The sequence below is a fragment of the Arvicola amphibius genome, chromosome 5 (genome assembly GCF_903992535.2).
Source record: "Arvicola amphibius chromosome 5, mArvAmp1.2, whole genome shotgun sequence".
In the NCBI taxonomy this organism is placed as follows: Eukaryota; Metazoa; Chordata; class Mammalia; order Rodentia; family Cricetidae; genus Arvicola; species Arvicola amphibius.
In genome coordinates this window covers 141,223,651-141,248,549 of record NC_052051.1, presented here as the reverse complement: position 1 = coordinate 141,248,549, position 24,899 = coordinate 141,223,651, and the positions used below count along the sequence as shown (strand labels likewise).

General features: G+C 44.5%; 1 protein-coding gene across 2 annotated transcripts in view; it reads right to left on the bottom strand.

Annotated features, from left to right (window-relative positions):
- Positions 1-24,899, bottom strand: part of Gnal (G protein subunit alpha L) — a 122,099-nt gene that overhangs the window by 31,024 nt on the left and 66,176 nt on the right. For both annotated transcript variants that reach the window (XM_038330097.1, XM_038330098.1), the window contains exon 5: positions 5,941-6,038. In XM_038330097.1, coding sequence (XP_038186025.1) covers positions 5,941-6,038 — 98 coding nt within the window. The remainder of the gene's footprint in view (positions 1-5,940; positions 6,039-24,899) is intronic.

Here is a 24,899-nt window from a genome sequence, read left to right as displayed (position 1 = left end):
TCTCCCCCCAGCCACCATCCCATTATGCCAGTCTTGTTGCTGGAAGCAGGAGTTGCTGCTCAGGGACACAGACATGACCACAAACTGGGATAGTGCTGAGTGGGTTCTAATAATTGACTAGAGGGCAGATGTGAGGCGGCCCGGGTTGAGCATTGCCTATCTCTGCACTCCTCCACACCATGTGGAATCTCGTCTGCAAAGGGAAAGGTGGAAGAGATGAAAATAGGAAGAGAGTAGCCAATATACCCATCATCCCAAAGAGAAACCACCTACCCAGGGCCTCCCCACAAGTACTGCTGATTCAAAACTAGCTCCCACACAGCTTTGGAGAAACCCTACGTTTCCTAGAAGCAACCTGAGGAAATATCTGCTCCTTGTGTGCCAAACAGCATAATGCATATCTTTACAGCCTCCAAATGTTTACTGCACCCATGTGGTACACTTCAAAGGTCCTTCCCGCTGTACACGGATGTCAGTGTCCCAGTGTGCTTCTGGGGCGCATGATGTTGGTTGGCTGAGGGTAAAGATGCGGTCCTCACAAGTACAGGTGCCTGTCTCTGCTACATCATTATGAACTAAGGACTCACAGGGCTGAAGGAGCAGGTTGTAGCTGTAGCTCTGTTGTCACCAGGACTGCATGGTGACTGTCTACACACATACCAGCATTTTTTCTGCCCTGCAATCTTCCTTTTTAGCCCCCCACACCTATATATGTATGTATGTATATATGTGTGTATGTATGTATGTATATATATGTGTGCATGCACACATACATACATACATACATACATACATACATACATATATTCAGGATCACCTAGGAGATTGATGAGGCACACTTCTGGGTATTTCTAGAGAGAATTAATTGAGGGGGTGATAATTCACCCTAAAAGTGGGTAACACTAACCTACAGGCTGAGAGAAAATGAGAAGGCCAATAACATACTGGTATTCCTCCCTTTTCTCCTGGCTTGACATGCAGTGAGTGAATTGCACCACTATGCCCTACCAGCCATGATGAGTGAACCCCCTGAAACTGTGAGCCAAAACAAATTTTCCTTAAGTTGCTTCTTTCAGGCATTTTGTCTAGCAGCACAGAAGTAACTGATACACACATTATCCCTGAAAGAAAGACCCCAAATAGTCTTATTCAATCCCTTCCTCTCCCCATCCCCAGTACCAATAACCCGCCTATCTATCTATCTATCTATCTATCTATCTATCTATCTATCTATCATCTATCTCCCTCCCTCCCTCCATCCAGCCATCCACCATGTACAGTGTCCTGCCTGCATATATACCTGCAAACCAGAAGAGGGCACCAGATCTCATTATAGATGGTTGAGAGCCACTATGTAATTACTGGGAAGTAAACTCAGGACCTCTGGAGCAGCTAGTGCTCTTAACCTCTGAGCCACCTCTAGCCTATTCATAGGCATTTTATATGCATGGACCATTTATTTGTGACTCTTTGGGTTTGGCTTCCACCACTTAGCATGGTGTCTTCCAAGTCTGCCAATTTCCTACTTGTGCATTAGCTCTGCCTTTCTCTTCTGTTGCTGAATACATTCTACGGCAAAGACACTGCATATCTATGTGTGTTGACGGGCACTTGGGTTGTTTCTAATTTGGGCTATTACAGGTAAGGTTGCTAGGAACCCCTGTTTATATGAATTCATGTCTATAATTCTCTTGGGCATATATCTAAGAGTGAATGGCTCGGGACGACAAACTGAGTCTCTTATGGACTGCTAGATTCTCATGCTGTCACTTTTTATGGTATTGAAAGTCAAACCTAGGGTCTCATGTATGCTAGACAACCACTGAACTAAAACTAAAATTGCAGTTCTGTTTTGAGCTAGATTCTCATTAAGCTGACCAAGTTGTCCTTGAGTTCACTCTACAAGCCCAGAAAGGGCCTTGAACTTGCTATCTTCTTGTCTAGACCTCCTGAGTAGCTGGGATTACAAGCTGGCACCACCAGGCCTGGCTTCTTCTTAGATCTTAGCAGGCAACTCAGTCTCTTAAGCCCCTAAGACAATTTCAGCATCATTGAACAACTCTTCCCCAGTTGGTTCTGAGAGCTATGCACAGAAAAATGACTCCTTAAGTGAGCACCAGCATTCAAAGTGCAGAACTGCTGAGCAACATAGCACTTGGGTGACTCAGAGTCACCCGAGACATTAGTCAGAACTTCACCTAGCAGTCTAGATGAGGAAAAAAAAAAAAAAAAAGAAACTACATCAAGATCTTGGGATCTGCAAGAGGAAGCTGCAGTGTGTGAGAACCTAGGGTGTGGTATGGACTTGTGAAGGAATCAAGGGTCAGTATCTCCAATCAATAGCACATGGAATATGGGGCTCTTGCTTTGTTAATTCAGTTATGAGCCCGTGTTGCATAGGAAACCTCCATATTCGTTGGACTGAAGTATCCTTGGTGGTCTCTAAGAAGACACGGAGCAGAACAATTCTGCTTCCCGGTCTTTACAGCTGTTGGAATACAACACCGTGCATTTCTTGGCATTTGTAGCAATGCTGGTATGTACCACACACTGGGCTGCTGGCCAGATAAAGTACAGCTATGAGTCACACGCAGCACATCACATGAGTCACACGTAGCACATCACACTTGATAAGGTGAGGGAGTGACTGTGTTATCAGTGTAATATTTGCCATGCTGGACTTCTATTGTAATGTAAAGATTGGTGTTTTTCGATGGTCTTAGGTGACCCCTGTGAAAGGGTTATCTGAGACCCCCCACCCCCAAGGGTCTCGACCTACATGTGAACCATTCCTCTATTCCCTTAGCCCTAGAAACTGAGCATAGATGGGAAACAAGATGGTTGTTAGGAAACAAAATTGAGCCAGCGTGCTTCTCACATGGTAAGGTGGATAAGATGGTGCTGCAGGGGGAGTTATGAAGAGCTGGGTTCACGAGTCTCCAAGCTGGCAGCTTCCTGTGAGTTGGCCAGGTGTGAGGTTAGAAAAGTTGGGCTTTTATTCCTAGCAAACCTGAAAGGGGTCTTACTCAGTGTGAGGCTGGGAGCCTTGTTTACGAGGCACTTTTAATTCATGGCTTTCTGCAGTTTGCAAGGACAGAAGTCAAGAGAGAAATCAGAAATCTCTTCCGGTGGTTATGTCTAGCATTGGGAAACTGATTCTGGGCTGCCTCAGTCTACCTCTCTGGACCTAAGGGTTTCAGTCACATACTAGCAAGAATACTTATCAAGGGGTCAACTGTGTGCCAGGCACTGTTCTGTGGGGGTTTGGGTATCTAACTTATTTGTTCTATCACAACTCCAGGGAACTTGGTGCCACTGTTTTCCTTTGCCCCAAGTCCCAAGCAGCAGGTGGTGGCAGAACTATTATATCATCTGATTCCTGGTCTGCCCACTGCCAAACTCGAGTCACACAAAATAAACAAACAAACAAAAAAGATTTATTTTTGTGCATTCTACTTGAAGCTAAATCATAGTTCTCCACTCCACTGACACAAGAATTAGATTTCCATTTTAAATTCTGTCTGGGTGGTGGAGGCATATGCCTTTAATTCCAGCTTGGGAGGCAGGCATATTTTTGTGAGTTAGAGGCCAGCCTGGTCTACTGAGCTAGTTCCTGAATAGCCAGGGATACACAGAGAAATCCTGTCTCAAAAAAAAAGAAAAAGAAAAATAAATTTCTTATGTGACAATAAGTGGCAATATCATGTCTCCAAGGACACTTACATGGGATGACAAAACATACTGCATGCCAACTTCCAGTGTAGACATGATGTGGGATGTCCTTCTGTATGTGTTGCTTTTATTAGATAATGAATAAAGCTGTTTTGGCTAATGGTTTAGCAGAGTAAAGCCAGTTGGGAAATTCAAACACACACACACACACACACACACACACACACACACACACACACACACACACACATATATATAGAGAGAGAGCAGACAGAGTCAGAGAGACACCATGTAGCTGCTGAAGCAGTGACATGCTCGCACTGGTAAGCCACGGCCTTGTGACTGATACACAGGTTAGTAGAAATGGGTTAATTTAAGATATAAGAGCTAGCTAGGAACATGCCTAAGCTATTGGCCAAACAGTATTGTATTTAATATAGTTTTTGTGTGGTTATTTGGGTCTGGGTGGCTGGGAAATGAACGAGCAGTCTCCGATTACACAGACATATGTGAATTTCATTGCGATCACTAGCTATGCTAGAGAGCCCAGTGGCTGGCATTTCCTGCTTTGCCTTGTAGGTTAATAGAAGTTATATAATGCAGGTAGTCCTCAAACTCATGATCCTCCTGCCTCAACTTTGTAATAAACATAAGGATGACCATATGCTTTAAGAGCCAGGCCTTGATCACACTTCTGAAAACAATTATTTTATTTTTTATCATACAACAACAGCTTTACTGTGAGCTTGACCTCCGCAGAGAAAGTTCTAGTGACAGTGCACGTAGAACTAACTCATTAAAATAGTTAAATATGACACTAGAGAACTGGATTATTCCAAATCCCGGAAGGCATTTAAACAGGTAGCTGATGTCATCACTGGTCATGAAATGGACAGAACATCAGTATGGTTGGACCTGAGTCCCAGGCTACTATCACCACTTGCTTCTGCACCTCGGGAACAAAGGGGGTTTTAACACAGGGATCATTAATTCACAGTTTTTACTTTGCAAGGAGACGGACAGCTGCTGTCCTATTACTTGGGAGCCATCACTGAAGGGATGCATACCATACTTGTTTGTTTCAAAAGGCCCCAGAGAAGACAGTTTAAGCCTGTTCAAGAAGCAAACCTACCTGGAATCTATGGGTGAGATCCAACACTGGTCTGTGCTCGATCTCAGACAATAGGAAAACATCATTTCCCTGGCACACAGATTTATTGATCCCACAGGAACCAGCAGGATGAGAGAAGTCACCGCTGAATCTCAGTACCCTGGTTACAGGCAGTTGTATGACCAGGGGTGTGTAGTCAACTCTCACTGCTGTCTCATAATCAGCTTGTTTTCATTTTCACTATCAGCCAACCAGAACACATTGAAGTCACTGCTGGTTCAAGTCCAGAAGCATTCCAAAACAGTAGAAAAAGGAGGAAGAAAACCTGCTTGAGACCAACTTTAGCTTCAGTATGCTGAATTCCAAAGTGCAGTAGGCCCAGGGAACCAATAGGAAACAGGCTTTGTTCTATTTTAAATTAGGTGCATGTGTCCGTGTATCTCTGTGTATGGTGTGTGCAGGTGCTGGAGGAGGCCAGCAGATGGCATCAGATCCTCTGACGCTGGAGTTACAGGCAGCTGTGAGCTGCCATGTAGGTGCTGGGAACTAAGCTCAGGTCTTCTGGAAGAGCAGTCAGTGGTGCTAGACACTGAGCCATCTCTCCAGCACTACAAATTTTGATATTAAAAAATTAATTTGGGAGTCTTATTTCAAAATTAAAATATAATAATGAATATTTAGTACATTATAATTTAGAAATATGCCTTTAGGTCTTTGCAGCAATAAAAAAGTGAAGAGAATTGAAATGGTCAGGACAAAGTGAGTGAAAGTTATTTTGATTCTTCCATGAAACAATGTTACCGAACACACCTCCTTTAGAAACAATGTTACCCATCATACTTCCTTTAGAAACAATGTTACTGAACACACCTCCTTTAGAAACAATGTTACTGGACACACCTTCTTTAGAAACAATGTTACTAAACACACCTCCTTTAGAAACAATGTTACTGAACATAACTTCTTTAGAAACAATGTTATGGATCACTCCTCCTTTAGAGACAATGTTACTGAACACACCTCCTTTAGAAAACTAACTTTGAAAGTCAAAAGCTACACTTGCTCCCTGCTTCAGGAAGCCTCAGAATCCCAGGAAGGGCAGCACAGCCAGGAATGCAATCACGTTTCACAGAGGCCTGGCCAGGGAAGCAACTTACTATTGTGCACAATCAATCAGCTGGTACTCGTTGGATCTCTCAAAGCAGGCCTTCACCCCCTCATCGTCCCACAGCTTCTTCACGTGATCAAAGAATTCCTAAGGGTGGGAAGAATGACAAGAACACACGTCAGGATATTTTACAAAGTGAAGAGGGAGAAGAAACTGCAAGACAGAAGTTGCGAGGAGGGAGAGGATTCTTTTAGTTTAAGCTCTACACCGCCATGGGCACCCATGGTTCAGCACGAGGCAAAGCAGGCAATTGGGCTCTCACAACTCATGCAAGCTATGGAACATCCCAACTGTTCACAAAGCCCACCAGAATGAAACCTGGAAGTCAAAAATCAGTGCCAGTCATTAATTATAAAACAAGAACGCAATTGTGCGGCTCTTAGTGTTCAGTGCTTTTGAGAGCTAAGCTGTCACCTTGGCAATGGAAGTCATGGATAGTCTAAGGTCCATCTTAGCAGCTGTCTTGTGACTTTTAAATGTGAAGTAAGATCAGAATGGCAGGCGGGAGAGATGGTTCAGTGGTTAAGAGAATTTGCTGTTTCTACAGAGGACCCTGTAGCATCCAAATGGTAGCTCACAGTCATGTGTAATTCTAGTTCAAGGGAATACAATGCCCTCTTTTGGCCTCCTTGGGCACTAGATACACATGTGGTACACATGAAGCAAAACACCCATACACATTAAATTAAAAAAACTGACATATCAAAGTAGATAGATTAAATTGGCCCATAAACATAAAAAAATCAGCCATGGGGTTTCAGGTAGCCCAGCTTGGCATCAAATTTATGATCCCCCTGCTTCAGCCTTCAGTATTATGCCTGCTAAGTGATGGGCCACTTACTATGCAGGTTTTGTTTCTTTGTGTTTAAAGCAAACCATGAGTTAAATACGAACTGTGAGTTATGGTTCACCCAGGAGTCATAAGGTCACCATGCTTGCCCATTATGGCAGCAGGACCCACTGAAAGACCTGTCTTTACCATAAAGTCACATCACTAGTTCTGGGGTACTTGATTCCTCTCCAGATGATTGACTTAACATAAAACAGATTGGGCTGGGTTTGAATCTAGGAACCATTGATACTATTCTACATTTTATAAAAGCCCATAGTTTCCACTGGCGGTTTAAGAGGTGCCCAGGACGAGTCTAAGCCTAGTTAATAAGTGAGAAGAGCAGCAGTCCCCTTACTTGGTTCTTGGGTTAGGAAAGGACAACACAAAACAGAGGAAAGCGCCAGCAGGTGCAGGCTCCTGCCTCTCTCTGGGAAGCTCTCCCAAGTTCCTCTAGTTCATGTCAGAGCCAGGAGAGCTGGCTCCCCGTACCCCCACCCTGCATAGTGGGCCGATGTGGTGCTCACAGCAGCTGGTCACAGAAAAGACCCCACACAGGTCAGACCCTGAACTAACTGGGATGAGGCTAGGGGACAGATACAGGAAGAGTTTAGCCTCTCTGGAGACCAGGTGATGGAAGGCTTGTCACAGGGACTGGAGCCAGCAGAAGTGCAGAGGTGCTGTGGCAGAGGAGAGGTAGGCACCCAGATTAGAACTCGTTGCTGGTCACTGATAGCGGGCCAGGTGCTTGCTGGGCAGGGCGGGACTGGAAGTATAGGGTCATGGGTGCTAGCATCATCCAGATCCACATCTCTCAAGATCACCGTGGGATACATCTGGGCTGCCTCCTGTATCAACCAATGTCTGCGTCCCAGCTCTCCTGTGCCATTGGGAAGTATTCAGAAATGGAAGGCTAAGGAGCGATGTGACGCTGGCATCTAACTGTTTTCTATATTACTGAATGAGAAGCATCTTGAGATCTTTGTATGTTTAAGCAAACATACACAGATACTTTTGACTCTTCCAAGGGGCTGAGCTGCATTATCTAAAACACAGCACCACATTTAAAACTATTCTTTAAAACTAGGTTCTCAAGTTTTTAAAGCAAACTTTTGTATTCTTTGCATGTGAATGTATATGTGTGTGGTGTGTACATATGTGTGTACTCATGTCTGCACATGTGGGCATATGTGTTCCTGTATGTAAGTGCATAAAGACTTCCAAAGACTGACATTGGGAATCTCCCTTGATGGCTCTCGGCCTTGTCTATTGAGGCAGGGTCTCTCAGATGAATCCAGAGCTCACTGAGATGAAAACTCTACCTAACTAGCTTTTTCCACCTGGGAGCCCTCTCCTCTGCCTTCTGAGTGCTGGTGTGACAGCCATTTATGTGGTTCTGGGTGCTGGGGATCTGAGCACAGATGCTCACATTTGCTGAGCAAGCACATTATCTGCTGAGTCATCTCCCCAGGGACCATAATTTTAGGTAAAACTTAAAGTTAAAAAAAAATTAAGTAGCTAACCACTGCCCATTGTTTTCACAACCTTATGTTCCTGCCATCTCCCACTACCTGGAATTGATAGTATGTTTAAAAAAGTTTGCAGTTCTCAGACTTGCAAAAACCTATTTTTGTTTCTGCTATCAGATTCTTCATAACTTTTTTTTTTAAAAAGAAAACAGATGGATGATAACAGAAAACATAAGAATGCCTTTTTTCCATGTAATTTCTATACTAACATACACAAATCACTTCTGGGTTATACACACTTGGGACATAGTTTTCATTTTGAAATGCAAACTGAAATCATTTTATTTCTTGAGCTATGGGATGTGTAAACGGCCTTGCACACTGTAGGGTGTGGCTGCCCAGCTCTTCCTAGTGGTAGCAGTCCCCAGCCAGTCCTGCCCCCTGGGCTAGTGGAACTCATCACTGGCTAGTGAGAAGATATTGTTCCTTATGCTCACGCATGATATTCTTTTAAAGATGATGTACAGAAAATACCTCCAGGGTTAGTGTCAGGAGTCCTCCTGCACAAACAAGCTATTTATGTCTATGGTGGATTTTTAATCTTACAGACCCTGACTTGATGACAACGATGATTCCTCCTCCTCTTCTTGAGACAAGATCTCATGTAGCCCAAGGTAACCCTGAATTTGCTATGTGGCAGGGGATGACCTTGGCTTGTGTTTCTCAGTCCTCTTGCCTCCCATCTTGAGTGCTGGGATTACAGGTGTGCACCATCATGCCTGGTTTATGCACTGCTCAGGACCGAATGCCAGGCTTTGTGCACACTGGCAAAACACTCTACCAACTGAGTTACAGCCTCCAACCCCCTTCTAGGTGATGTATAGTATTAAGGTCATGTAAGAACTGTGGAAATAGTTGCTCTACTGTATCCTTAGGGAGTAAGGACAGAAGAAAGTAAGGACAGAAGAAAGGACTTGCAGATTTCCCTTCAGGTATCTATGAATCTTGCTTATGCTTTGATTGGTGTTACAGCTCAAAATGGATAAACAGCATCTTAACCATGAATCTTCTATGAACATCACATGCCTATTATGAATTGTTTAATAGCTTTCAATGTTCACATATTTTGCATCTTTTGTTAAATGTCTTTGTAAAAAAACCTTTATTTTGAATTCACTTATATTTATATTTATTTTTTGTGTGTTTTTTCAAAACAGGGTTTCTCTGTAGCTTTAGAGCATGTCCTGGAACTAGCTCTTGTAGACCAGGCTGGCCTCGAACTCACAGAGATCCGCCTGCCTCTGTCTTCTGAGTGCTGGGATTAAAGGCGTGCACCACCACTCCCCAGTGATATTTATTTTTATAAATCACCTTTTTGGCTAGATTTTACCACCAATACACAGACACAGACACACACAGACACACACACACAGAGACAGATAGACAGACAGACAGACAGACACATTATATAATTGTTTTGAGGCTATTGCAAATGAGATTTTCCCCCTGATTTCTTTCTCAGTGTTTGTTGTTTACATATAGGAAGGCTGCTGATTTTTGTATCTTACTATTATGCTGAGTATATTTATCAACTGTGGGAGGTTTCTGTCAGAGTCCTTAGGATTTTTTAATATTTAGAATCATTTCAACTATAAATAAGAATACTTTGACTTCTTCCTTTCCTATTTGTACCCCCTTTATCTCCTTCATTTGTCTTAATGCTGTAACTAAGATTTCAAGTTTTTTTTTTCTTTCTATTTTTCAAGACAGGGTCTTACTATGTAGCTCTGGCTGTCCTGAAACTCACAATGTAGATCAGGGTGGCCTCAAACTCATAGAGATCTGACAGCCTCTGCTTCCAAAGTGTTGGGATTAAAGGCATGAACCTCTATGCCTTGTCTATGACTTCAAGTATTGATTGAACAGGAATGGGGAGAGTTGGTATCTTGTCTTGTTGATTTCAGTGGAAATGCTTTGAAATTTTCCCATTTAAGCAAGATGTTGGCTAAGGAATTGTTGCATGTTATTATTATGTGTGTTATTATGCTGAGACATGTCCCCCTATTCCTAGATTCTCTGGGACTTTTATGATGAAGGGATGTTGCATTTTATCAAAAAGCATTTTCTGCATTCAATGAAATGGTTGTATTGTTTCTGTCCTTGAGTCTATTTATGTGATAGATTACATTTATTTATTTATGCTATGTTAAACCATCTCTGCATCTCTGATATGACGTCAACTTGATTTTCTTCAAGTGTTTTTGGAGTGTGTTTGCAAGTATTTTATTGAAATTTTTTTTTGCTCATGATCCTCAGAGCTCTTGGCCTATAATTATCTTTTTTTTTTTTTTAATTTAGTTTTGGTATCAGGGTAATACTGACTTTATAAAAAGAACTTAAAATATCCCCTCATCTTCCTCTTTTGTGGAGTGGTCTGAGGAGTACTGATGTTAGTTCTTAGGTCTGATAGACTTCGTCACTGACTCTATATTCAGTGGATCAGCTGGGCTATTTTTAGTCACCTTTTCTATCTCATTGAATACCATGAATCTATTTAAATTATTTATTTCATCTCGCTTTAGCTTTGGTAGACTATATATAGCTAGAAATTAATTTCTTTTATAATTTCCAGCTTGGTATAAAATAATTTTAAGCTGGGCAGTGGTGGCACATGCCTTTAATCCCAGCACTCGGGAGGCAGAGGCAGGTGGATCTCTGTGAGTTCGAGACCAGCCTGGTCTACAAGAGCTAGCTCCAGGACAGGCTCTAAAGCTGCAAAGAAACCCTGTCTCGAAAAAAAAAATAATTTAAAAACTGTGTCTTTATGATTTTTGGAATTTTCCCAGAGTCTGTTGTGATGTCTCTCCCAAGTCATCTCAATTATTATTAGTTTGGGTTCTCTCTCTATCACTAAAGCTTTATCAAACATTTCACTTTCAGACATTTCGAGTAGCATACAAATTGGTGTCTATATTGGTTTTGCCTTTTATAAGCTTGCTACCTTTACCTGTTAGTTTATGAGCTTATGAGGCACTTTTTGACTGGGACAGAATTGGAATTTTGTATAGATTGGAAACACAGGAGGACTGAGCTATGTGACCTCCACAGCCACTATGCTAACCTTCACGGTTTTGGCTGTCCTTATATTTCTTTTGTGTTTGTGTGTGTGAGAAATTCTGTTTTTAAAGATATGCAAATTCTAGCTCATGTTTCCAAATTATCATCTTACCAAATAACTGTGTTAAGCATAGAAGTTAGTAATCAGATCTATGGCCCTTAGTGAAGAGAGAATTAATTAAATCTACCCTTTGGTAGTGGGAACATAACTTTCCCTAACTACCCTCCGCCCCACACAAAAATAGTTTTTTAGCTTTTGAGATTTTTTTTCTTTTTACAGTACTCCCACTCCTAAACCTAAGCGCCTCTGTAAATCCCAGTTCTCTGAGAAAACCACAAGTACAGCATGCCGAAGAGATTCAGAACAGAAACTTATTTGTGTGGGCTCAGAAATAAAATAATTAATTATTTTCACTGGAGGAAAAGAGACTCCAAGAATCACGACTTCAGTCTTTGCTCGCAGACAATGCACTGTTACTTGACAAGACTTCGCCTCAGAAAAATCAAACTCGAGTTATATAATTATTCTTGTCCTTGGCCTTCTGAGTCACCCAAGCTCTTGTGTCTGCTGGGGCAGTTCAGGAAAAGGAGACACCTTCTTTGGAGGACTCCAGCCAAATTTAAAGTCAATGTATACAGTAGGTCTGCTGTATTCCAACTAACAAGGCTGGTAGTATTAGACACACATTCCTTTGGGAAACCTGTAGTGTGAGACACACAGAGTTCTAATAAGGCCATAATAGCCATAGTGGTTGTACTTGGATTTTAATATCTGAGTCCGTGGATTTAAGCCCAGATGGGTGGATTCTACTTACTTACTTTAAAACATTTCATTTATCTTACATACCGGCCACAGTTTCTCCTCTCTCCTCTCCTCCTGTATTTCCCCCACCTCCTTTATACACCCCCCCCATCCACTCATTCCTCCATCTCCTTTCAGAGAGGGGCAGACCTCCCAGGGGAGTCAACAAAGCATGGCTTATCAAGTGGAGGTAGGACCAAGCTCCTCCCCCAGATGGGGGGTTCTTCGCAATGGCTAGTGAAACTCAGTTCCCTCAACTGTCCCAGGGAACAGCTCAGTGGTTGGAGTATTTCTGGGCCAAGGGTGGCACCATAGCCAGGACTGAGCAGTGCATGGCTCAAAGGTAGACAAGGCCTGGACTGGAGGTCTTGAGTATGTGGGATGAGAGAGTCACAAGGACAGGCAAGGATGAAATAAGTAGATGAGTTTGATGACCAACCTCTGGAAGGCGGGACAGGACAGGAATGACTGACAGGAATGAGCCACGGGAATTCTTTAGTGGCTCTGGGCACAGCCGGGGGGGGGGCGCGGGGGGGGGAGGAGGGAGGAGTCGGTGTGTGCCAGAAATGTGGCCATGCAGATTTGGCAAGATGGCAAGACTTAAATGAGCAGAGAGGAGGCACATGGAGAAGGAGAGGCCATCCAGGTTTGAGGACTAGATTCTAGAAATAGAATGAGGTTCTAGGGTGGAGGACAGAGGCCCAGACCTATGAGCCTTGGAAAGAGGATGGTACTTGTATTGCCAGCCTGGCCAAGGTAAAAGGAGGTGGGGTGAGGATGGATGTGGGATGTGGGGGGCATTTAAGCCGTTGTGTTGGCTTCCAGTGCTTCACCCTAACATACTCTGAAGCCTCCTAGATGACCTGAGGCCTTTGACCTTTCAGGAAAGTATTCAAACCGAGGCTTGGGCACTGAGAGCTGCGAAGGGAGTGGCACGGACTCAAAGGCATGCAGAAATGCACCAACAGTCTGCTGCAGGGAGGCCAGAGAGGATGCGTGTGGGAACCAGGCGATGTTCATGGAGGGCGATATGCTGAACCTCCATGTCTGCTACCCAGGAGGAGGACATCACAGTGCCCACGGGAACATGCCCCCACTCTGCAGGTTCTGCTGATGCCTCTGAAGTGGTCATAATCAGTTACATTGTGACCATTAGCTTACACCTGCCAGGCGACTGATGGCAAGGTTCAGGGGATCAGGAAGAGGCATGGACGGAACTCAAGAATGACAATGTGGGTGTCGGGCTATGGTCACTTCATGTCAACAGACAGCTATGCACATGTCCCCTAAAGTGATCTGGTGATATGGTCAGCTGGACAAGACAAAAGCACGTTCTGCTTCTGTGGGTCAGGTGTGGCCCTGCAGTTCTGTGAAACCAGAAGGCAGGAATTTCAGAAAATCCACACCTTGCTCTGAGCGCAGTGATTGGGGGATTCAAATCACTACAGTATATAACGCATCCTTCTCAGGCAACCACCCACCACTTTGTAATTCTATAATAATATCTGATATTTGATATCTAGAATTTGATTCTACAATTGAATTATATTTGATTTGATATCTGTGATTCGATTCTATAATAATATCTGATATTTGACCCTGCAAAAGGGTTGTTTGAGTGCCAAAGGGTTTGCGACCCACAGGTTGAGAACCACTGATACAGCACGCCCTGAAATGCAACAAGAACATTCCAGGGGCAGGGACACGTACAGCTGTGTTACAGCTTGAATATGGCATGTCTTCCCTTACAGGCTCATGAGCCGGTAGTGCCATCTTTAGTCGGTTGCGCCATTGAGATGGACCTGAACCCTAACTCGATCAGTGAATTGGTCCACTGATGAGTTTATTCTAGATATGCTTTTAGAAGGTTGGGCCTGGTGGGTGGTCACTGTGGACATGACTTCAGAAGAGTGTGTCTTCCCTGTTCCTTCTTTCCCCCACTCCATCTCTGCCTTCTGGCTGCTATGCAGTGAACAACTTTGTTCTGCTATGCCTCCTTGCCACCAAGATGCTCTGCTTTACAACAGGTCTTGTGCTAGTAACTTTTGTGTCAACTTGAGAGAGGGAACCTCAGTTGGGAACATGCCTCCATCAGATCAGGCAACTCTGTGGGAGGTATTTTCTTGATTAACGATCAATTAATCAAGGGCCTAGCCCGCTGTGGGCAGTGCCGTCCCTGGACAGGTAGTTCCGGGTTGTATAATGAGGCTACCTGAGCAAGCCACAGAGAATAAGCTAGAGAGTAGCTTCCTGGTTACTTCCTGGTTTCTGCTGCCTCTGCTCCTGATTGGTTCCTTCCCTGACTTCTCTCAGTGATGGACTGTGGTTGGGGCGTGTCAGCCAAATAAATCCTCTCTTGTCCAAGTTGCTTTTGGTTAAGATGTTTAACACAGCAATAGAAAGTGAACTAGGACACCATAGCAGTGTAGCCAGTTAGCCATGGACCAAAATGTCTGAGATGGTGAACCCAAATAAACTTCTCTTCCCCAAAAAGGTAGCAGATAAAGACAGAATTCAACCATCTCACCGAGACTAAAGCAAAGCACCATGGGTAATGAGGGAGGCACACACCTTCCTTCATACAGGTCAGATATTGTCGGAACAACTTAAAAGAATCCCCACGACTCTCCACACAAAAGAGGCCCTATAAATAGAATGACTGGCTATTATTCGCTTGTCAGTCTACCAAGAGCACATAATTGAAAGCATCTCAAGAATTACAGGAAGCAGAACTATTTATCTAGTCATCCTTAGCTGAAATTATGTATAACAAGGAAAATGTCCTTGAATCTTCAGGAAAACAGGTAATCAAGTTTACATTCGAAAAAACGAGAAGTCTGGGTGATAGCTGTGTAAGGCACTGGTCGTTGCCTGGGACCACTGTGGTTTGGGTATCCGTTCCTCACTTGAGAAATATCACCCAGTTCTCTCATCCCAAAGCGCCTTCCACAGAGAATCCAGGTCTCACAGATGGGGGAGAAGCAGTCATGACAACCTTATTTTGACAGCTGATGGGTGTCCTACTCCATCTGGTCAGGGCTGAATTGATGGGATACACCTGCTCCGCCCAAGGCCTTTGCATCTCAGGGCTCATTTTCTTCCCAGAGGTTCCCACTGAACCATGACATCATCCTGGGCAGTCTTTCAGGCCACATCAAATCCATCTGACCAAGGCTCATTTGAAACTACCAGTGTCTCCTACCTGGATGGCAACATTTGCCTCCTGGTCTCCCTACCTCTATTCTGGCCGGTTAAAGCATCCTCTGAGACAGCAGCCAGGACGAGGCTTTCAAGGCACGGATCAGCTCAGGCCATTTCATCTCCAAGCTCTCGCGCGCGTGTGTGTGTGTGTGTGTGTGTGTGTGTGTGTGTGTGTGGCCTTATTCACTCAGGGTTCCCACAATGCTCTGCAAGATCCTCCTTCTGCCGGCTCCATCTCGTCTTTCACAGCATTGCCATTTGGCTCTGCTCTAGCCTGCTATCCCATGTTCCCCGAGCCCCAGGCTGCCCCCTCTCTGGGCAGCATTGCAGCACCGCCTTTCCTTTGGATCCTTGACTGCTCACTGCTTCTCCTCCTTCACCACCTATAATGGTGGCTTGTAATGTGAGCTTGCCAAACATAGCATCACCTCAGGAGGGAGCCTCACCTGAAAGTGTCCCAATCACTTCGACTCACGTGGAAAGACTGACCCTCGCTGTGGGAAGAAGCACCTTCTGGTAGCCGTCCAGATGCAAAGCGTGTGGTAGAAGTAGGATCATTTTGCAGCTTGCTCCGTGGCCTTCCCTCTTGTGGATGAGTTCAGGAGCCCTGTTGCTGCTGCCGCCGCTGATTCCAATGCTGGCAGCAGAACCAACATCTCCAGGATTTCACTGTGGACTAGGGACCAATAGCTCTCCAGGAAGCTTTGGGGCTCCTGTTGCTAGATTGGGACTGCTGGGGCATCTAGTCCTGTGGACTGAGCAACAACTGGGTGTCAAGCTGCCCCTACAGTGAGAGACATCCAGGGTGGAACTACTCCAACTGCTGAGGCACTCAGCTTCAAGGACTGAACGACTAAAGCTAGGGTCCCAGTTCTCAGGTGTGATTCTTCTGGTGTTCGTATTTTAGAATGGACTTAGTAAGTGTATACATCTACGTACATGGCACACACACACACACACACACACAGAGACACACACACACACTTTCTCTCTCTCTCTCTCTCTCTCTCTCTCTCTCTCTCTCTCTCTCTCTCACACACACACACACACATCCATTGGTTCTCTTCCTTTAGAATACCCTTTAACCTGCCATCTCCCCCCACCCCAAACTCTGTGCAATTAGGCTGAACTGCCACACAAATGACTTGTTAATACCGAGAACTGCTGGAAAGCTGGCGTGGATCTGCAGATGTTTTGTGCTTGACATTTATATGCATGTTCATCTTCGTCCAACTAAAAACAAAACAAAACAAAACAACAAAAACCCACCAAAACCAAACCCACCAAAAAGCCATATGGAAAACAGTATTAACTACGGGTGGTTTATTTGGTAACATCGGACAGGTTACAACTTGCTGGGGACTGGCCGTGACCCTATTATACCATTGTGCCATTGCAAAACACCAAACACTGACCTGATTTCTCACTGTAGAAATAATACGACACTCATGTTTAAGATTGACCATGCTTGCAACCCAGGTGCTCAGGGCACTGAGACAGGAGTGTGAGTTTGAGGCCAACCTTGGCCACATCGTGAGTTTTAGGCCACTTTGGGTAAGAGTGCTAATAAGGCCAGAAGTGTTGTCTGCTCTTATAAATGGCTTCAGGGGGCGGGAGCCCTACCCAAAGAACCATGGGCAATGAATGCTAAGAGCAGGGGAAAGGGTCTTCTCCAGAAAAGAGTGCACCAATTGGTTGTCCAATACCAAATGGTCATTCCTGAAAACATACATACAAGAAACATCGTGTAGACTGAGCAGGTTATATTTAGAACTGTAAGTGTATATACATGTATGCATGTAATAACAATTAGTGAAAAAAGAGGCCATGAATTTGAAAGAGAGGAAGGAGGGGGTATATGGAAGGGTTTGGAGGGAGGAAAGGGAACGGAGAAATGTACTTATATTAGAATCTTAAAAAACAAACAACAAATACCCTGTGCTTAGGAAAAAAGAAAAGGAGATGAGTAGCCTCATGGGAACAAATGAATTCTGTGTCTGGGGGACCGGGCTTGGGGCCTTGGGACTCATTAGTGTGAGACTTAATTTCCAAAGGCATTGTTAAGAAGGTATTTTCATTTGAAACAGTTAAGCAACTTAAACGCTTGAAGCTTATGATTCTCCATCTGTATTTGGCTGTAAATATTCTACTTCCTGGTAAAATAATGATAAATAAGAGAAAAATGTCTCTCATATCCACCAAGGCTTCAGTCATGATCACAGTGATATCTCAAGTGTATAATTCTGCATGTGAAAATGTTGGCACGCCGTCATCTATGTTTATGTTGTGGATATAGACACAATTCCTGTGTCTTTTAGGGACTGGGTGGGGGTGAGTGGAATTTTACCAGGGCCTCCTGCATATTAGGTTAAATTCTCTGCTGGGAGCCACTCACCCCAGGCCAAGTATTTGCCTTTAATTTTAAGGATAAAGGAAGGCTGGAAGCAGCTCAACAGCAATCTCTCTAAAGGCACAGGGAGAAGGATGCTGAGCAAGGACTCCGCAGTTAGGGGTACCTGCTGCTTTTACAGGGGACATGGGCTTTGTTTCCAGCTCCCACAGGGTGGCTCACAAACACCTGTAGCTCCAATTCCAGGGGACTCTAACATCCTCTTCTGGCCTCCGTGGGCACCAGGCAAGCAAGTGGCGCTAGACACACATGTCAGTCAAACACCCATATGTAGAAAATTAAAATTAAAAAAAAAAGTAAAAAAATTCAAAGGCACAGGGAACAAAGCAAATGACCTGGATAGAGCAGAGATCCTGCTTGGCTAAGCCTATGCTAGTCTGTGTCCTTTGCAGCCATGAAATGGAACTTCTGCCTAATGTGCTCGGTAAGACAGGCACTGTCCCTTGCAAAGGACTTTTAGGGACTGGAGACTGCAATACTAAGCAAAGATCATGACTACCACGGGAGTGAGTACTTGTCATGCCAGCTGCTTGCTGGGGGAGACTATGCTCAGTCTGTACTACGGGAGAGTGCTTGTTTGAATATGTTTGTTGTAAAGAAACAGTCCGCTCATTTGGTACAGTGCTCACAGCTGTCTGGTGTGATGAGAGAGAAGGGGAGAAGGGCTTCTGTTTCTCCACAATTATATTGTTCTGTTTTCACTTTTGAGATAGCGTGTCTCTACATCTCGGACTGTCTTGAACTGTCCCAAACCGCCCTAAAATACAGACTAGGCTGGCCTTGAACTCATGGAGATCCACCTTGCCTCTGCCTCCTGAGTGCTGGGAATAGAGATGTGTGCCACCATGCCAGGCTCTCCCCAACTGTAGATGACACTAGGTCACTGGCGTCTAAAGTTTCTGTGGATGCTTAGTTTTGTCTTTCTCTTCATGGGTCTGTGTAAAAAAAAAAAAATAAAACCACAATGGATTCTGGTGAACTCATTCATCTCCTTTTGTGGTAGTGAAAGCAAAGCCTAGGGTCTCACACGCCACACAGCTGCAGAAATGCTCCACCAAGGAGCCCAGGGTCACTTAGAAACTCAATAGGATGATGTTTCTTTGATAACACTGCCCCCGTCCAATTCTGAAGTTATTAAGTCTGGTTATGTATCACAGAAGACATTTCTGTAAATGGTAGACTGATGTATAATGGTTGCCCTGGCCTCATAACATTGTTAACGACATTGTGGCTACAATTTGGTGTGTTTAAGTACATTTTATGATGCTCACGAGACAAAGAAAACGCCTAATGACCACTTTCTTGGGGATGTATCTTCACCCCCAAGTGACATAGGACTAGAGTTTCAGAGATTGAATAAAGCATTTATTTTTTTTCCTCCACACAAAGAGTCAGTCTAAAAACCATATAACAGCTAAACATGGTGCTACAAGCCTATCACTGAGGTCGAGACAGGAAGATCTCTGCAAGTTCCAGGCCAGTGTGTGTATTCTATATAGCAGAGTCCAGGCTAGCCAGGGCTGCACAGTAGGGCCTTATATCAAAACCAAACCAAACCAACTACAAACAATAACAACAAAATATGCCAAAACCCAACATAACAACACAACTTCATCTTGCATCTCTCTATGCCATGGCCAAGGGTTCTGGTGTGATGACCAAGGCTCAAAACAGGCTCAGACTTGTATTTAAAAAAGACATGTGTGGAAAGGTCACAGCTGAACTCTCCCTGTGACACCCGAAATTTTTAAATCCGAAGCTTTCATTACATCTGCCCTTTGTCTCTATTTTGAACCCTACAACAGGAGACAACTTGGTGCAATTTTTTTTTACAAATAACTTCATTTTGTTTCATCAAACAAAAAATAGGCCAGTGGTTTTTTTCCTCCATGACAGTAACAAATATTAGATGCCTGTTTATGTACGCCTTTAAAAAATGTGTGTGTGTGTGTGTGTGTGTGTAAGATTCAAAAAACACAAAATTAAAAATAAACACAGTGTAAAGCACACAGCTCCATGGCATTGGTATGTTCATGGTGTGGTCTCTCATTCAGTTTTATCAGTCAAGGAGAAACCTGTGCCCACTCCCCTAGCTCCCTCTTCCCTCCAACAGGTGACATCATCATCTGACCTTCTGTTTCCATGGATTTTCCCACCCTTGACATCCCATGTAAACAGAACAACACACCACGTAGCCCTTGGGCCGGGCCTCACATCTCTCATTTAGCATATCTCGAAGGTTGGTTCACACTGTGACCTGTAGGTGCATGCCATTCCTTTTTCACGGCTAGTGCTAGTCCACTGTGTGTCTGTTACATGTTGTTTATCTCCTCGTTTGTTAATGGACACTTGCTTTATTTTCATCCTTTGTCTACTGTGAACAGTAGCTAGCAACAGTAATGTGATACTTTGGTTCTCTGCTTTCAAACACTTTGGAGTTGCTAGTGGATGTAGTACTGCTGCTCAGCTTGTGAGGGGACCACCACAGCTTTCCTAGCGCCGGGGCCCCACCAGCAGCATCTGAGGGTAGCAGTGTCTCAGTAGTTCACTTGTAGAATGTTGTTGTTGCTATGGAAATCCTACTGGGAACGATGTAACATTGCCTTGGGCGTTCCCTATGTTTCACGTGATGTTGAGAATCTTCTCATGTACTTTTTCTCCAGCTGTGTATCTTTTTCTGTAACTGTCTGTTCTAGTCCTTTGACCTCTCTTATATTTTTGGTTGTGAACCATCCCTCCAGCCACCTTTGATCTCTTTTTTTAAAATATTTATTTATTTTTATTATGTATACAATATTCTGTCTGTGTGTATGCCTGCAGGCCAGAAGAGGGCACCAGACCCCATTACAGATGGCTGTGAGCTACCATGTGGTCGCTGGGAATTGAACTCAGGACCTTGGGAAGAGCAGGCAATGCTCTTAACCTCTAAGCCATCTCTCCAGCCCCTTTGATCTTTCTTAAATCGTCTTTTTTGTTGAGGTGTAAAGATGCCTTTTAATTCTGAATATTAGACCCACATGACACATAATTATGAATACTTCCCCCATCCTATGAAGTGTCCTTTTGCTTCCTTGATCATGGCATCTATGCATGAGAATTTTACAACATGAAATTTGACTTACCCGTTCTTGCCCTTGTGGCAAGCCTTACGGGTATGTCCAGGAACTCACAACCAAATGTAGTACTATAAGGAGTTATCCCTATATTTTCTTCCAAGAGTTTTATAGCTTTAGCTCTTGTATTTAGGTAATCAAGTTTGAGTTAATTACATAGGGTGTTGTTATATACATAATTTAGAGTTAGATCAATCTGGATCATTTATCAAATCCACACAGATTTCTCATTGGAAGCCAACACATTATTCAAGTCCATGAATGCACTAATTCTATGTAGGAATGCTGTACCACCTTCTTTGCTACAAACAGAATACAATAATCCCACAGTACAGTTCTATTGCTACATCACTTGGCTGGCAGATTGTCAAGACATTTGAAAAACAGGATTTTGTCCCTCTCCAGTTGCGTCATCAGTGCCCGACTCTTCCCAGTAACTGGCTAATCATTCTCCAGGTGTTTATTGAACTCAAGCTCTGGAAGAGCTGGGGGCACTGTGAGGGACGAGAAAGAGAGGACCATGTCTTGGAGGAGTTTGTACTCGGCAGCGCGTGTGTCCATCAACTAGGCGGAGTGAGGGGTTGGAGCACAAGAAGAAATCCCGATGGTGTTCTCAAGAAGTTAACAACTGAATAGAGTCCACTGCCAAGATACCGCAAACACGCAGGAAATGGTACATGGCATCAAGTAGTGTCAGGACAATCTAAGCCACGGCGCCATTCACAGAACCAAAGGAAGTCACACTAAAGGGGTTCAGGACAGACTGGGGATGTCTCCAAAGGGGATGGCTTGACCCCAAAGAATAAGCAGGGAATGAAATTGTAACAGTCATTATGAAAGCGATACTCGCCACCGGAAAGACCAGCTTCCCAGGGCAGGGCAAATGGATACTCCTAAACCAGGAGAGCCAAGATGGATGACTGAACAAGGCAGGTGGGAGGCCCTGACATTACTTTGTGTTCCTGGAAAAGCGAGTTGCTTCCAGTGGAACAGAAATCTTGGCCAGTGTTTGTAGCTCTCTAGTTCCGGGGATGGCCCCAGGCCAATCCCACCACTCTCCACCACTAATTCTTACCTCCTGGATATATTGTATATGACATGATTTTTTTTTATTTCTATAGAACACACTGTCATATTTAGACATTGTAGAGTTGACTCTAGGGCTGTCTTTGTTTTATTTCTGAAAGTATGTATGATGTTGTACCAGGAAAACACCCAGGAGAGAAATCAGCTCATTTGTTTCAAACAAACAAGCATAATCTCTAGCTAATCAGCCTTCTGTTTAGAAGGCAAATAGTGTCCCTCGTGGCGTCTTTGACCTCAGCCGGGGGCCTAAGTGTCTCTGTGGCCCCACGGGAGCCTGCTCTGCTGTAGCTACAGAAAAACACTAGTGGGTCCCGCTCCTGTGACTGGCAGGAAACATGCACACAGGCAGAAAACTGAGAAATATCTGCGGCCAGTCGGTCTCTTCAGGGCTTCCGCATCACATGGGAACCTTCGTTAGAACCCAGCATGGGTGGAAGAGTCTACACTACCCACCTGGTTGCAGCCTCCACCACACCAGCAACAGCTGGATTTCCTCCACAGCGACGAGAGCAAACCACCCTGGAACTAGTAAATTCTCTTTCCCCTGGGCTTCATATTTGGCTCTGGAAACTGATTGGTAATTTTATTTTTTTAATTGAGGATTGAAATAGTTTTGATAGGAAAGCACAAAATTTCACCTGAAGTGTCAAAGGAGATGCCAGAGGCAAAGATCAAACACATTAAGCAGACCCGTTTCCTGCGCCAGCTCACTCTGACCCCCTCTGGAGTACTAAGAATTTCGAATTTAAATAAGAGGTAAAAATATGCCAATCAAGTAAAAAAGGATAAAAGAGAAAGACTGGATAAAGCCATGTTTGATATTGTCTGTTCTAATATGAACACTGTGCTGCCGTCAACAATCCTTCCCTGAGGACTCAGTGATGCCAGTAATCAAAGCTGGGGGACTGGTGACAAGGTGACAAAGGCCTTGGAGAATGTGTCTCTTGCAACATTCATGTGTACGGTCCCAGGGAAGCTCATGGCCCACAAGGACCAAGTGCTCAAAGGACAGGGCTCTGAACTCTGCTTTGGAAGGATGGCTTGAGCAACTGACCTCCATCGCAGCGGTTCAGCCTCTGCCTGCAGATGCTCTTGGTCTGCAAAGAGTTAACGCCTCAGTCTGTAAGCTCCTGAGAATGTCCTTCTCATAAACCATCAGGGTCTTTCCTTCTTCCAGGACTTCATCCTTTGAGTCATCAGAGCGCTGGTTTATTCTACTTCAAATAAAAGATGCCAGCATCCAAGACCTCTCTGAAGCACAGCCCGATGGATATGCTATGGGCCATGCCTCCATCAGTGACATGAATCGTGACAGCTCTTGGACCCACACGTTGACCCACATGTTCACCCTCTGAAAGTCAGGGGAGTGTGTGAAACTCTGGGTTGATCAATGATCGTTTCCAAATTATGACAATAAATGCTAAAAAAAAGGGCAGTGGAAGGGGGGATAAAACTTGAGACCATTTAAAAAGAGACCCCTGAATACTTTATTAAAACAAGCCACTTTAAGAGGCTTCTCTGTTTTGTTTACAACGTACAAAATGCATGATTTTATTATTTGCTCTATGTGAAGTCTGGTTAACTAGGCACAACTTTCCCACCGTGGGATGCCACCACCTCATGTTACACACACATGGCCACCCTGAGGACCAAGAAGTTAGGAGAAAATGCTTAAAGCTGGTCATTAACCACCTTCAGCTGGCACCAACAGTCCCATGTCTATAGCCTTTTTGCTTTTCATTTTGAGACAGGGTCTGCTTATGAACTTGTTCTGAAGCCTAGGCAGGTCTTGAACTTGCAATCCTCTATTTGAGCCTACTGGATAGATGGGACTAGAGGCTTATGCTACTGGGTCAGGTTTAAAAACCTATCTAAACTTCTTTTATTGCTCCATATCTACCCAGGAAGTCACCAAGAAACAAGAGGGGTGATCTCAGCAGAGGCCACTATTGGCTAACTTGCAGGCAAGCCCTAGCAACACTGTGTGCCTAGGGAGAGTGGCTTAGACCCCCAGGTCTCCTGTGACCTAGTGTATGTCGGGGGCGGGGGGAGTGCAAGCTGGGAGCTCACAGGGCTGGCTGAAGCCCATAGGCCTCTGCACAGCTGGGGGAGCTTTAAGAATTGGGAGAAGAGCCAAAACCAAGGAGGGTGCAGAGGAGACACCTGCGGGGCTGTAGTCACTGTGATCAGCGTTTACACTGGTCATACACTTTCTCCTCCTAAGGAAAACAGTTTCATAAACCAAGATGTGCTCCAATTGGAAGTATATCAGGGCTACAGGAAGCACTGTTTGGAGCATGATTGTGGGGCACCGAGAAGGTGGGGAGCAAGGGGCTCACGAACACGTAGAGGCATCTTTGCCGCCAACCCCTCACAGAGAAAGTAGGAAGTGCGAAGTTCAGTCTGAGTTTCTTTTTTTTTTGGTTTTTCGAGACAGGGTTTCTCTGTAGTTTTTTAAGAGCCTGTCCTGGAACTAGCTCTTGTAGATCAGGCTGGCCTCGAACTCACAGAGATCCGCCTGCCTCTGCCTCCCGAGTGCTGGGATTAAAGGCGTGCGCCACCACCACCCGGCTTCTCTGCAGCTTTTTTAGAGCCTGTCCTGGAGCTAGCTCTTGTAGACCAGGCTGGTCTCGAACTCACAGAGATCCGCCTGCCTCTGCCTCCCGAGTGCTGGGATTAAAGGCGTGCGCCACCACCGCCCGGCCAGTCTGAGTTTCTAACCACAGCCTAACTTTGGCTAACGCTGGTAGCTGCACCGGTTGCTGTCAATGAGTGTCATACTTGATGGTGCTTTGGGAGCCTTTGGGGGAGATTTAAATAGATGTCACCCAATAATTCTTGAACCAAAATCTCAGAGGACAGGCTTAAGGACCTTCAGGTGGCCTCTAATGCACAGTCAACCCTGGGAATGAAACACATTC